The 15,355-nt window shown below is 41.3% G+C and overlaps 1 protein-coding gene and 1 long non-coding RNA gene across 8 annotated transcripts in view; both read right to left on the minus strand.

Moving 5' to 3' along the window:
• Positions 1 to 15,355, minus strand: part of SNX14 (sorting nexin 14) — a 79,636-nt gene that overhangs the window by 51,987 nt on the left and 12,294 nt on the right. For all 7 annotated transcript variants that reach the window (XM_037894423.2, XM_037894422.2, XM_043542623.1 and 4 more), the window contains exon 7: positions 5,875 to 5,959. In XM_037894423.2, coding sequence (XP_037750351.1) covers positions 5,875 to 5,959 — 85 coding nt within the window. The remainder of the gene's footprint in view (positions 1 to 5,874; positions 5,960 to 15,355) is intronic.
• LOC122464991 lies at positions 9,263 to 10,462 on the minus strand. The gene is made up of 2 exons (XR_006289475.1): positions 10,146 to 10,462; positions 9,263 to 9,794 (listed from the first exon to the last, which is right to left on the minus strand). It is a non-coding gene; the product is annotated as an uncharacterized LOC122464991 (long non-coding RNA).

Below are 15,355 nucleotides of genomic sequence, written 5' to 3' on the forward strand. Positions count from 1 at the left end.
CATACTTCAAAGCCTACATAAAATTTCCACCTTCTTCTGTAAAAAATAGTACTTCTTCACTGGACCAATTCAATATTACCATTTAGTGGACAACTTAAGCCTGGTTTGATTTTTAACTATACTACAGCTTCTCTCCATTTGCTTTTACCTAAGTTTCACTCTCCAAGGCTAGGCTCTTATTTATTGGTTTGCTCTAAATATAATTTGGAAACATCTGAGACTAGAACTTTTAGTTATGTAATGTGTTTCCTACTTAATTTATACTCCAAAGTTGATTTGGAAGAAAGATTGAAGCAATACATCTTTTGTGCTGCTTGTCACTGTGTTTAAATTAAAGTTGACCCGGGACCATTTGGTCAAAAGTATAAAGTATTCACATATCATTAGCTATTTTGAAAAAAAAAAAAAAAAGAATACTTTTTTCACAGGTAAAACCTCTGCACCTTAATTAGCAATAAACATTTTATAATCCCTTTAAATCACTTTAAGGGCAAGGACTGGGTTGTAGTAAATCAGCACAACAAGGTGTGAATTAATTCAACATAGGCCCTGTGCCAAGAAATACACTAAAAATCAATTAATTGCAGAACAGAACCTGTGAATTAGAGGGCTACAGATAGGTGTATTTAGTTTACTAGAATCTGTACGCAAAATAAATCTCAGTTAACAAATTCTAAAAGTGAGTCAATTATTATAGATCCTTATACCACCTGATGAGATTTAGCTAACTGGCATTGCTGAAAGCAGCAGGAAGAGACACACTCTGGAAACTATAAATAAGGAGTCACCATAGGAGATAGCAGGGAGCGATCTGAAATAGAAGAGAGGAAAAAGTTGGAAGAAAAAGGGAGAGAAAGAGACCTTGGAGATGAAGGGTGTAGAAAGAGGAAAAAGAAAACAATGGGAAGAGGCCAAAAGAGAACTGGAACCAAGGCTAGGCTTGAAGTCCAGATCTCTGAACCATGGTGGTGTATATAGCAACACCTCTGGGGAAGGCTTAGGAAACCTTCACGTTACAAGGAGTTATTTTCAGCTATTTACACATTTCCTAATTTCACATTTACAGCTGAAATTGAGTATATCTGCTCTCAGTCAGGTAGCAATATTTTTCCCAAAAAAATCTCAAAAAAAAACCCCACCTACAACATGCCATTTACAAGCACAGAAGTGAAAAAATGCAGCTCTTCTGGTAAGAAAAATGTTTGCAATTTTTTTTCTGAACAGCGTTAGCACCTTAGCAAATGGCCATGGAAGCTTTAAATTTACTATGATAGCACCACAAGATGTACCTTTCATTGCTTGGTGAAAGTTAGATTTGATTTGTCTAAATAATACCTCATGCAGGCTCCCAAAGTTCCACTGACACTCCGCAAAATAGAGTACACAACCCGAATGGAAATTTCCATTGAAGGAATTGTCAGGATTCCAATGGACATACTCATCCTTAAATGAAGTGGAGTGAAATTGCAGGTTTAATAGACAAAGGATTGTGGAATATAATCTGAGAATGTGCATATGAAAGAAGACAAGGCTCCATGGTCCTGTCTTCTTCCACAGGCTATGGACTGGTGCATAAAGAACGGGGCAAAGGTCTCCGTCACACTGATTACAACACTGTGCTGTACAGAGCATTCTACTGCTTCCAAGCAAATAGCCAGATGTGGCAGAGTTTTCATTTTTCTTTTTAAAGAGCATAGGAAATTCCATACATAAAGACTACAGTTAAGAGAATGTCAAGATTGCAAAGCAAAGCACTGAAAACTCAGGAATGGATGAAGTTAAGGTTGCCTCTGCCACCTTAACTCTATTCCCTTTTGATTACTAAAGACTGTTGTATTGCATAAAGTGATTATATATTACTTTTTTTTTGCAGAACCCGCACTTTATTCAGGCTCCAATTCAGCAAGTAGGCCTACTTAACTTCAAGCATGCAAGTAGTCCCACCAGCTTCAACAGCACTACTCACATGCTTAAAGTTAAGCACATTCTTAAGTACCTTGCTGAATCAGAGCCTCAGTGCACACACTGGATGGTGATGTAGTAAATTTGCACAGTGACTGGGTCTGGGTCCAAAGCATCCTACCTCATTCACTCCAACAGATATACAATCTGGGAGAATGAGACAAGAACCTGGTGGAGATGAAGAATGGTGGTACTGTTAAGACACTGGACTAGGACCCCGGATTCTAGTTCTAGTCCTGCCTCTGCTATAGATTGTGTGTGACACCACGTGCAACGAACAGCCTCTCTATCCTCATTTTACAGATGCAGAACAGAGGTACAATACTTGCTAACGTTGCAGGGGTGACAATAAATTCAGCAAAATCCTGAAGAAAAAGTTCCTTATTCAAGGCAGGTGTTGGATGGTGTGCAGTAGCTAAGGTGCAGGGGGGAGGGGAAGGAACATGCATGCCACATGTTGAACAACAAGGATATTAAAACAGGTTTTTACCCCAAGAACTTCCCCGTTCGTTCACTAGGCGCTGTCTAACCTGCACATTGAGGCCTGAAGTCCGGCAGAAAATGTGACTAAGTACAGACTGTATTTCAATGCATACACTCACAGGGCAAAGTTAAGGCTGCCTATGCATTATAAGTTACATACTTGGATTGGCTACATTTAATAAATTATGGATGTCACTTCACACTAGCTACAAAATTAGCACAGTTTGCAGTTATTTAATTATAGTTTCATTTTAGTTTAGTTAGTAAGTTATAGAACAGTTTATTTCAGTTAAATAATATATATTCACATACACATGCATCCTTTCATTTATTGCTGCTCATCTGGAATTCACCAGGAATGTCTTAAGAAAAATATCTATATTTTGCTCTGAACTGAACAGGAAACACATTCCTGCTCCACACTCCAGGAAAAAGACCAATTTTCTAAATTAACTAAATGTCTACATGTTGACAGTCACGAAATAAAAATCTTAAATGAATCCACATGCTCCATAGAATCTCTAGGGATAGTAATTCCATGCTCTAATAAGAATATAACAGTAGGGATCTATTATCGACCACCTGACCAGGACAGTGACAGTGATGATGAAATGCTAAGGAAAATTAGAGAGGCTATCAAAGTAAAGAACTCAATAATAGTGGGGGATTTCAGTTATCCCCATATTGACTGGGTACACGTCACCTCAGGACAAAACGTAGAGACAAAATTTCTCGATACTTTAAATGACTGCTTCTTGGAGCAGCTGGTACAGGAACCCACAAGGGGAGAAGCAACTCTCGATCTAGTCCTGAGTGGAGCACAGGATCTGTAACTATAACCTTGGAAATAGTGACCATAATATAATAATATTTAACATTCCTGTGGTGGGAAGAACACCTCAACAGCCCAGCACTGTGGCATTTAATTTCAGAAAGGGGAACTATGCAAAAATGAGGAAGTTAGTTAAACAGAAATTAAAAGGTACAGTGACTAGAGTGAAATCCCTGCAAGCTGCATGGACACTTTTCAAAGACAACATAATAGAGGCTCAACCTAAATGTATACCCCAAATTAAAATACACAGTAAAATCTAAAAAAGAGCCACCGTGGCTTAACAACCATGTAAAAGAAGCAGTGAGAGATAAAAAGGCATCTTTTAAAAATGGAAGTCAAATCCTAGTGAGGTAAATAGAAAGGAACAGAAGCACTGCCAAATTAAATGTAAAAATGTAAGAAAAGCCAAAAAGGAGCTTGAAGAACAGCTAGCCAAAAACTCAAAAGGTAATAAAATGTTTAAGTACATCAGAAGCAGGAAGCCTGCTAAACAACCAGTGGGGCCCCTAGACAATCGATATACAAAAGGAGCACTTAAAGACGATAAAGTCATCGCAAAGAAACTAAATGAATTCTTTGCTTCAGTCTTCACGGCTGAGGATGTTAGGGAGACTCCCAAACGTAACCGTCTTTCATAGGTAACAAATCTGAGCAATTGTAACAGATTGAAGTGTCACTAGAGGAGGTTTTGGGATTAACTGAGAAACTTAACAGTAACAAGTCACCGGGACCAGATAGCATTCACCCAAGAGTTCTGAAAGAACTCAAATGTGAAATTGCGGAACTATTAACTATGGTTTGTAACCTGTCCTTTAAATCAGCTACTGTACCCAATGACTGGAAGATAGCTAATGTAACGCCAATATTTAAGAAGGGCTCTAGAGGTGATCCTGGCAATTACAGACCGGTAAGTCTAACGTCAGTACCGGGCAAATTAGTTGAAACAATAGTAAAGAATAAAATTGTCAGACACATAGAAGAACATAAATTGTTGCGCAGAAGTCAACATGATTTCTGTAAAGGGAGATCATGTCTTACTAATCTATTAAGAGTTCTTTGAGGGGGTCAACAAACATGTGGACAAGGGGGAATCCAGTGGACTTAGATTTCCAGAAAGCCTTTGACAAGGTCCCTCACCAAAGGCTCTTACGTAAACTGTCTTGGGATAAGAGGGAAGATCCTTTCATGGACTGAGAACGTGTTATAAGACAGGGAACAAAGGGTAGGAATAAATGGTAAATTTTCAGAATGGAGAGGGGTAACTAGTGGTGTTCCCCAAGGGTCAGTCCTAGGACCAATCCTATTCAAACTTATTCATAAATGATCTGGAGAAAGGGGTACACGGTGAGGTGGCAAAGTTTGTAGATGATACTAAACTGCTCGAGATAGTCAAGACCAAAGCAGACTGTGAAGAACTTCAAAAAGATCTCACAAAACTAAGTGATTGGGCAACAAAATGGCAAATGAAATTTAATGTGCATAAATGTAAAGTAATGCACATTGGAAAAAACCACCCCAACTATACATACAATATGATGGGGACTAATTTAGCTACAACTAATCAGGAGAAAGATCTTGGAGTCATCATGGATAGTTCTCTGAAGATGTCCACGCAGCGTGCAGCGGCAGTCAAAAAAGAAAACGGGATGTTAGGAATCATTAAAAAAGGGACAGAGAATATCTTATTGCCCTTATATAAATCCATGGTACACCCACATCTTGAATACTGTGGACAGATGTGGTCCCCTCATCTCAAAAAAGATATACTGGCATTGGAAAAGGTTCAGAAAAGGGCAACTAAAATGATTAGGCATTTCGAATGGGTCCCATATGAGGAGAGATTAAAGAGGCTAGGACTTTTCAGCTTGGAAGAGAGATATAATAGAGGTATATAAATTCATGGATCGTGTGGAGAAAGTGAATAAGGAAAAGTTATTTACTTGTTCCCATAATATAAGAACTAGGGGCCACCAAATGAAATTAATGGGTAGCAGGTTTAAAACAAATAAAAGGAAGTTCTTCTTCACACAGCACACAGTCAACCTGTGGAACCCCTTGCCTGAGAAAGTTGTGAAGACTAGGACTATAACAGGGTTTAAGAGAGAACTGGATAAATTCATGGAGGTTAAGTCCATTAATGGCTATTAGCCAGGATGGGCAAGGAATGGTGCCCCTAGCCTCTGTTTGTCACAGAGTGGAGATGGATGGCAGGAGAGAGATCACTTGATCGTTACCTGTTAGGTTCACTCCCTCTGGGGCACCTGGCATTGGCCACTGTCGGTAGACAGGATACTGGGCTGGATGGACCTTTGGTCTGACCCAGCATGGCCATTCTTATGTTCTTCTAAATCGAACAAAAACTGTCTGCATTCAGTCCTTGCCCAGGTTTGGCCCTCTATCCCCAGACAAGCACCAAAGCAGACGGAGTGACGGAGTTTTTAAAAAAATGAAGGCAACAGTAGATTTGAGAATGAACAGATTAGCCAAAGTACTGGCAAAGGTGAAGCATCAAAAGTTTTAGGCTTAGCATTTTAAACTTACAAACCATTTTAAATTTACAAAACATTAACATACATACAAATGTTTCACAGTACCTTTCTGCCTGGCTTTAACTATGACTTCTATGTGTTTCATTGCTGCCTTTAGCATTTTCTTTGTTATAACAGATGGAATGTCCACCTAAAAGAATAAATTTTAAATTAAGGAAAAAACCAATTCTCCCAAAGTTATTAAAATAGATTACTATCAGAAGTATGTTAATGCAATTTATTAGTAAAATTAAAATACCCATCTATTCAAAAAATATTTGTTTTTATCAAAAGTAACCACAGTAATTGACAGCAAGCTCATTTTCATGGGAAAGCAAGGTACTTACAATTACCAGTTAATACCGTAGAATTCCTATTTTATGAACCATTTGGTGACTAAGAAGTTCATAACATTAAAAAAATCAAAATATTGAGCTTTTCAAAGTTAGTTGTAGTAGATAAGGTGCAAAAGTTAATTTACTCGTTCAATGATAATGTACATAAATGGTAAAAAATGTATGCAGTGTGCATATTACGATCATACATAGGCTTGGCAGAATTCAATTTTATTTTATTTTATAATTTCAATATCAAAGTTCAATTTTGAGCATTTTTTTTAATTTATTGAAATTTTCACAGTTGCTGGAACTTACGGGAGGCATTCAGACAATGGAGAAAGATCAGACTATTTAATGACAGCAGATGTTGAGATTCAACAAGTTAAAGCTTTTTATTTGTTAAAAATCATGAACTGTCAACATCACACGTCAAAATATACAAAGTAAATATCCTTAAATAAACTTTAATAAGTTCTCAAGGAACATTTCTTACTTTACCAATCTGCACTTTTCTATTATTGATGGAATACTTTTTCAGCAGTTTGTATATCGTGAAATCAATGTTTACCAATATTTATCGATAAAAATCGAATCCCTCCAAGTCTTGTCATACAGTACTGTACATACATACTGTGCTCTAGTGTCCTGTAGTAACTAGTGAAATAAATCATTTTTTCTTTGGGGGATAAAAATGGTTCACTTAACTGGTTGTTCATTATGATTGCTGTTTATAAATTTGGGGTTCTACTGCATTTAGAGTATCCGACAAACGTCCTAAACATCTTTAGCATATTTACTGTCAAAATGGAAATCTGTTGAAGTGTACATCTGTAGTAATAATAAATCTTAACTCAATCATTTTAGAATCAATTTAAATAAAACCTCAAGCTCTATTCCACAAGGGCTGTTCTGGCCACTATCAAGGCAATACGCACTCTCCAGCTTTGGCTCCTGAGCATTAAGGCCAACAAGGACCAAGAGCAAAGCGACGGCCATACTCAGTCCACAGGCAGAGTGTATCCTGTGTCACTCATTCAAGTTCCTCAAGCCAACCAGCCACAGAGTTCCAGAGTGCCGAGTCCAGCCCTCCTCATGCACAAAAAGAAAAGCATTTAGGAGAGTCAATAAAGGGGCGGTGGGGGGGGGGAGAAATGAGCACTACCTTTCTCCTGACATTTCAAACCAAGACGATTTTACAGTACAAAGTCTAAGCTAAACAAAAAATAAATAAAACGTAATGGATGGGATTTGTCCTTATTGTCGTCTTCACCCATTTTAACTCGTGTTTAAATACATTTAATCTGAGATTTAGACATATTTATTCCAAGCAATTAAAAACAAGCAAAGACTTATCAACTAAGGCACAGCACTTCAAAAGGTAACTGAGGCCACGACTACACTAGAGCGTTAAATCAACTTAAGTTCTGTCAACAATCATAAATCGCTTTAACAACATCAGTGGAGCATGTCCACACAATGCTCCTTGTGTCAGCTGAGCACGTCTACAGTGGTTGCTCTTGCATTGACAGAGAAAGTGTTGAATTGTGGGTAGCTATCCCACTGTGCAACTCGCTACCCTCTGTCACCATCTGCTGCTGGGAGCTCTGCAAACAGATCGCAGTGCATCACTGGAATGTGCTTGCTGCCCCGTGATGCAGTTCTTTCCGTCCCATTATTCCATGGATTCCTTCTTTGTTTCACGCTGTTTTTCAATAGACCTCCAACTCTGCCTGTCAGCATGGATCCTGAGCTGCTGACCATTGTGGCGATAAGTGTTATGAACACAACGCGGCTGGTCCTGCAGCATTTCATGAGCTGTGAAACAGATGCCCACCCTGCTGTCTGCCATGGAAATGAATCATTCATGACTGCTGCTGACATTCATGGACCAGCTTGCCATAGTGGACAACCAGCACTGGATTTAGGAAACAAGCATTGAGCAGTGGCATCACATCATGGTGCATGTATGGGATGAGAAGCAGTGGCTGTAGAACTTTCAGATGTGGAAAGCCACCTTCCTGGAACCGTGCGGTGCTCGCCCCAGCACTGCAGTGCAAGGGCACCAGAATGAGAGCTGCCCTCACTGTGGAAAAGTGAGTGGCGATCCATGTGTGGAAGCTGGCAACTCCAGTCTGCTACCAGTCAGTCGCGAATCAGTTTGGAGTTAGAAAGTCCACCATGGGGGCTGCAGTGATGCAAGTGTACAGGGTCATTAATCACCTCCTGCTATGAAGGACTGAGACTCTCGGTAATGTCCAGGAAATAACTGATTGCTTTGAGGCAATGCGATTACCTAACTGCAACAGTGGAATACATAGAACACATATCCCAATTTTGGCCCCCAACCATCTTGCAACGGAGTACATCAACCAAAAGGGCTACTTCTCCATGGTCTTGCAGGCACTCGTGGATCACTGAGGCCGTTTCACTGACATTAATGCCGGGTGGTCAGGGAAGGTGCATGATACACGCATCTTTTGGAACACTGGACTGTATAGAAAGCTGCATGCTGGGACTTTCTTTCCAGACCAGAAGATTCCAATGGGGAACATGCAAATGCCCACAGCAATCCTTGGAGACCCTGCATAGCCCTTGCTCCCGAGGCTCATGAAGCCTTACCGCTGGGAACCTAGACAGCAGCAAGGAGCACTTCAACAACAAGCAGGTGCCAAATGACCACTGAATGTGCCTTTGACCGATTAAAAGGTTGCTGGTATTGTCTTTTTAGCCGGTTAGACCTCTGTGAGGAAAATATTCCGATGGTCATTGTGGCCTGCTGTACTCTATAATATTTGCAAATCAAAGGGGGAAAAGTTTCCCCAGGGGTGGGCTATGAGGCTGATCAGCTGGCTGCTGATTTTGAGCATCCAATACAGGGGCAATTAGAAGGGCATAGTGGGAGGTTATTCAAATCAGGGGGGCTTTGAAGGAGCATTTTGACAACAATTCCCAGTAATGTGTCCATATATAATGCATTCGGCCAGGCAACGTTTACTTGCCACCATGAATTACCTGGGTCATGCTTGCTTCTTGAGCATTAATTGCAAGGAGCACATATTCCTACCTATAGCCAATGTGTTTCAATGTCAGCACTGAATGATTTACGTATTTATCTATGCATTTCACAAATAAAGACATTTAATTTCAAAAAGACTCAAGTTTAATAACAGGATCAAACAAATGTTTGGTCAAAGAGGGGACATGACAAAGAACAGTCTCACGGTTAGGGCTCTCACAGCTGGGTTTAACTCCAACTTTCATTGGTAAACTCCAGACGTGGAGTGCACAGGTACTGTGAGGGACTGGGAACACACAATGAATGCAGTGGGGGAGTTTGGGAAAGGCATGGACAGGAGTTCTGTAGTGGCTGAAGGGGGAGTCGGGCACAGATTTGTTGTGATTGCAGGCTAATGAGGGACTTCAACATCTCTGTCTGGTCCTTGAGATGCTTTATCATCCGCTCCGGCCCCTATGTCCTTTCCTATCTACCCAGCCCTCAGTCTTTCATTGTCTCCCTCCACGCTCTAGTTTCACTCTGTGCTGCAACTGTTGACTGCAGCGCTTGGCAAAACATATACTCCTTCCGGGTTGGCACTTTATCTGATGGAGGTGCTCCGCCGGTATAGAGGAGTGTTCTCAAAGGCACATCTGCAGAAAGCAAACAAACAATGAAAACAGACAATATTGCAAGTGCACTCACAGCTATGAATCACAAAAATAACACCTATTTCTCACTGTCCCTCGGCTAGCACACAGGTCTCCACAAGTCCCAATTATGGTTAGTTTGCAGAGAAAGGGGCAATTGGCAAGGGGAAAGGGACAAACAGTGGTTTGGGAAGGGGGGCACTAAATGACTAGGGAGCCTATTCTGAATACCAGTATCCTTTCCCACAGGCTAGGGTAATCAAACCCGATATCTCTCCCCTAAGGGCAATCCAAGATGTAAGGGAGCATCTCCTGCATGCATGTGGCTTCAGACTGGCTCCGTGTACTGCTCACCTGTGTGCCACTCTAGTCCCTGCAGAAATAATTGCTGGGTGGTGCGGCAAAGTTTCCTACAGTGGGGGCAGAAACAAGGCAGCTCTCCCAAGGAGCCTTCGGCAAAGGATTGCAGAATACCTACAGGAAAGTTTCCTAGAGATCACTATGGAGGATTCCTCGGACATCCCCGTGTACATTAACAAAATTTTCCACCATGGCTTCACTGCATAGATGGACAGGCTCTGTTATTAATTTCTGTCTCTTATCCCTCTTCTACCATATAACGAAGTACATGAGAGCTCAATCTCCTCGCACTGTGCAATATCAAAGCAAAATGCACACTTACCAAAGCTCCCCTCTCCTGCCTCCAGAGTGCAGGGACTGGCTAGACCCCTCTGGAGTGGAAAAGAGGTCCTGACTCTCCACGCCACCAGATAAGCCTGCCGTGGGCTCCACATCATCCTCCAGGTCCTCCACCTCGTCCACCACTTCCTCATTAGGGTTGAGTCCACGGGCTGCTTCCTCCAGTCCCTGTTAAGTATCCACGGGCCTCTTGGTGGGGAAGGTGGGGTCACTGCTGAGGATGGTATGCAGCTACTAATAGAAGCAGCATGTCTTCGGCTCCTCACCAGAGCGACAGTTGGCCTCCCTTTCCCTCTGGTACGCCTGCCTCAGCGTCTTGATTTTAGCACGACACTGCTGCTCGTCCCTTTCGTGCCCCTTCTCTTGCATGCCACCAGCAATCAGCCCATAGGTATTGAAATTCCTACAGCTGGTGCGAAAGCTGCAACTGCACAACCTCCTCTCTCTATCTACTCAGCAGATCAAACCGCTCCGGTGTGCTCCACGCGGGAGCACGTCTGCTGAGTAAAGCTGGCCTGGTCAGCTGTGAAGATGCTGTGTCAACTGTGCCGAGCAAACAGGAAGAGGAATTTCAAAAACTCCCAAATCTTTAAACAGGGGAGGGGCATAGTTACATTGTTACCTATGTAACTTCAGGGCAGCAGAGTTCAAACTGCTGACCAGAGCAGTCATGCTAGGCATAGTGGGATACCTCCTGGAGGCCAATTAGGGCAACATAACCAAGTGAGGTGTCTACACTGATGCTACATCGCAAAAAGCTCTATGCTGTTTGTCAAGTTTTTATTAAGTTGCTGTTTGTCAAGTTTATTATTGCTGTTTTTATTAAGTTGGCAAAGCAGGGGAGTTACACTGACAGGATGAGCATTTCAGTATGTACACATCTACTGTTTTGTTGATATAACCGTGTAGTGTAGACAAGGCCTTAGAAAAGAAATGTAAATCTGCCACCTTTCACAATGTATTGTATTCTCCCTCCTTCCCCCCAAAATAAGTCCACAAGAAGCATTACAGTACACCTGAAACCTTTCAAGAAGAAAATGAGTTCTATGTCACAGATCATTTTCACCTGATTATTGAGGCATTAAAAGTAGATTGCTACAGCGGAAGGAATTTGACAATTTTCTTTGTAAGCTGCTTACCAAGTCAGTTTCTAAACCCAGTACATTCAGTGAACTACACATCACAAAACCACCACTCCAGTCTGTCCGCTTCCATATATGTAAATTTTCACACTCTGAATTACATGCAGTGTAGCTGTAGCCCTGTCAGTCCCAGGAGATTAGAGAGATAAGGTGAGTGAGGTAATACGTTTTATTGGACCAGCTGTTGGTGAGAGATATAAGCTCTCGAGCCACACAGAGCTCTTCTTCAGGTTTGGGAAAGGTACCCCCAGCAAAATGCAAGGTGGAACAGATTGTTTAGCATAAGTAGATACCATATATTGCAACGCACCATTTAACATAGAATGTCCCATTAACACCTCTACAGTCATAGTACAAAGAGCAGGTTAGTGGGTTACAGATTGTTGTAATAAACCATAAATCCAGTGTCTCTGTTTAGTCCATGATTTTTAGTGTCTAGCACAGTAATGAATTTAAGCTCCCAGGCTCATCTTTTGAAAGTGTTATGCAGGTTTCCTTTTAGTATGAGGACCGAGACATCAGATGTTGAGTGATCACTTTGTGAAAAGTGTTCATCCACAGGTGAGAGGGTGTTTTTGTCCTTTATCATTTTCCTAAGTAAGTTTACTCAAACGCATAGCGATTACTGTATCTGGTTTCACTCACATAGTTGTTATTGGGGCATTTAGTGCATTGGATGAGGTACACTACACATTGTGATAGGCATGGATCCTGAAAGATGTGTTGCCGGGGGGGGGGGGGGGGGGGGGGATGATGTTGATCACTGTAGCAGAGGATATATGTCTGCAGATTTCGCATCCAATGTTCTGGCAGGGTCTGGTGTCGCTTTGAGTTGGTGTGTCCTGGTCTGTATGGAGCTTGCTTTTGTTGATTAGCTTGGAGAAGTTGAGGGGTTGTTTGAAGGCCAACAGAGGGGGTTCAGGAAAAATTTGTCAGGATAGGGTCCCCATTGAGTATGGGTTGTAGTAGTTTGATGGTATCCCTTATGGGTTCCAGTGTGGGATGGTACGTGACGGCTAGGGGTGAATGGTCAGAGGGGGTTTTATTTCTGTGTTGAAGCTGGTTCTCTTTTGGTATTTCAGTGGCCTGTTCTATGATGCAATCTACTTCTCTGGTGGAGTGTCCTTGTTTGGTGTAGGCAGTTTTAAATGTGTTAAGGTGTATATCCTGGACTTTCCCCTTGGAGCATATTCTGTGGTCTCTGAGTGCCTGGCTGTAGATAAACAGTTTTCTTGCTGTTTGGGTTGGTTACTGGATCTATGAAGGTAGGTATGGTGATCCATGGGTTTCTTAGATATGGTTGTCTGTAGGGTTTTATTGCTGAAACTGATTGTTATGTTCAGAAAGTTGATGCTCGTGTAGGAGTGTTCCAGAGAGCCTTCAATGGACAGGTGATGGTTGTTGAAGTTGTGATGGAAATCTATGAGTGAGTTTAAGCTCTGTCCAGAGGATGAAAATATCAACGTATCTCAGGTATTTGTCCAGAAATTCTTCAAATTGGCCCATGATGAGTTTGGCATATTGTACTCATGGCTGTTCCCATAGTTTTGACAAAATGTTTGTTGCTGAACGTAAAACTGTTATGGGTGAGAATGAAATGGATGAATTTGGTGAAGTGTTTGGAGTGAATATCTCAGGGTTGTCCATTGTCTTGCAAGTATTTGAGGCAGGCAGCTATGCGTCATTGTGAGGGATGTCAGTGTATAAGAAATGACATCCACAGTGGTGAGGATAGTGTTCTGAGGAAGGTTGTTAATATTGCAGTTTATGGAGAAAAATCAGTTGTGTCCTGGAGAAAGCTGGCCCTTTGTGTGGTTTGAGGGTGGTTTCTAAGAGTCTCGATATACTTTCAGTAACAGTGCCGTGGTCATATATGATGGGTCTGCCTTGGTTCCTTTTTTTGTATATTTTGGGAAGCATGTAGAAGGGCACTGGGGTGGTTTCATGGGGGTGGAGTTTGTAAAGTTTCTCTGAGTTGTTTGAGGAAGGATTGGATATCATCCTTAAATTCCTGGATAAATTGTGGTCTGGGGTCATCTTTGAGTTCTTTATAGTAGGTGGTGTCAGAGTGCTGTTGATTAGCCTCGTTAACTGTCATCACAGTTGAGGACTACAGTGGTGCCTCTTGTCTGCTGGTTTGATCAGTATCTGATGGTTAGATTTCAGGGACTTTTATGGCTCTTTTTACCCTACGACTGCAGAGATTTTAACAGGTCATTCTACCTTGAATGGTCCCTTACAATATGTGCTAACTAAACCATCTGTTCCACCTTGCATTTTGCAGTGATGCTGCAAGTACTTTTCCCAGACCTGAAGAAGAGCTGTGCATGGCTCAAAAGCGTGTCTCTCTCACCAGCAGAAGTTGGTCCAATAAAACATATTACCTCACTCACCCTGTCACTCTGAATTACACTTTTGTGAGCTCCAAGACCTATTATTCTGTCATCTCACTCACGCACACAGACTCCACCTCCCCTGCAGAATTCATACAGCTCAAGCTATCACGATGACATCTAATTGTGTGTTATTTACAGATATTCGCAAAACTTTGCGCAAAAAAACACAGAAAATAAGTTTAATGATATTACATCAGATACAACCTTAATACAAAATTTATGAACTAATAATGTATAAAGGGGAATGTGTTTTGATTAAACTCCTGTACCTACTAAGGCTATATCTACTCTAAAGACCTTACAGCAGCACAGCTGTACTGCTGCAGCTGTGCCACTGTAAGGTCTCCTGTGTAGCCACTCTGCCAACAGGAGAGAGCTCTCCCATTGGCATAATTAAACCACCCCTAACAAGTGGCAGTAGCTATGTCAGCGGGAGAGCGCTTCCTGCTGATGTAGCGCTGTCCAAACCAGCGCTTCTATCAGTGAAACTTATGTTGGGCTGGGGGGGGGGTGTTTTTTTCAGACCCCAGCTGACAAAAGTTTCATGGACAAAAGTGCTAGTGTAGACATAGGCTAAGCTTCTGCAATTCTCCACACAGCATCTAACACTTAACACAGCTTAACTGCCACAAAAGATCAAATATCTTTTTGCTCTCAGCCAAGCCTGACTGAAATTATTATAAATCTTTTGTTCCTGACAAGAAAGGTGGGGAATTTGGGTGATCTTTATTATTCTAATTCACAAATGATATGTTTAAAAGATGTTTATGCTAGATTATTTCAGTTCACACGTAACCATTTCCTTCAGCTACCTGTATAATAAGGTATTATCACGGTCATATTTAATCTTTTCATGTATGATAGCAATGGATCAACAAGTCAACTAATAACTCCCAAGTATGCTCAAGTTACATGAATTAAAATTCTAAAGTAAATTTAAAGACTTATGTTACATTTCCATTTTGAAACATTCGCTTCACTTACAAACCTTTATGCTTTCCCCACCGTAACTTTTAAACCATCTGCAGTACCACAAGCATGTTAACAAGCAAGACATCCAGATCTGACATTCAGCTAGGATTGTGTCAGGTTGTTCATCAGCTACTGCAGCATGTGTGGTATATCTTGTAGCTCAGGAAATAAAATGTATTATATGTATTAAAATGTATTAATAGTTGTTACTGAGGTGGAATAACACCCTTAGGTAGCTGGGTCAGCAAAGGGGCCAGCAGTGAATGGGCATGGAAACTGAACTAGCTTCTCACTCCTATTCTGCCTACAACAATCAGAGGTACTTAGAGATAAGTGCATTTTGCAGGAACTGAGA

The sequence above is a fragment of the Chelonia mydas genome, chromosome 3 (assembly GCF_015237465.2).
Source record: "Chelonia mydas isolate rCheMyd1 chromosome 3, rCheMyd1.pri.v2, whole genome shotgun sequence".
Taxonomy (NCBI): domain Eukaryota; kingdom Metazoa; phylum Chordata; order Testudines; family Cheloniidae; genus Chelonia; species Chelonia mydas.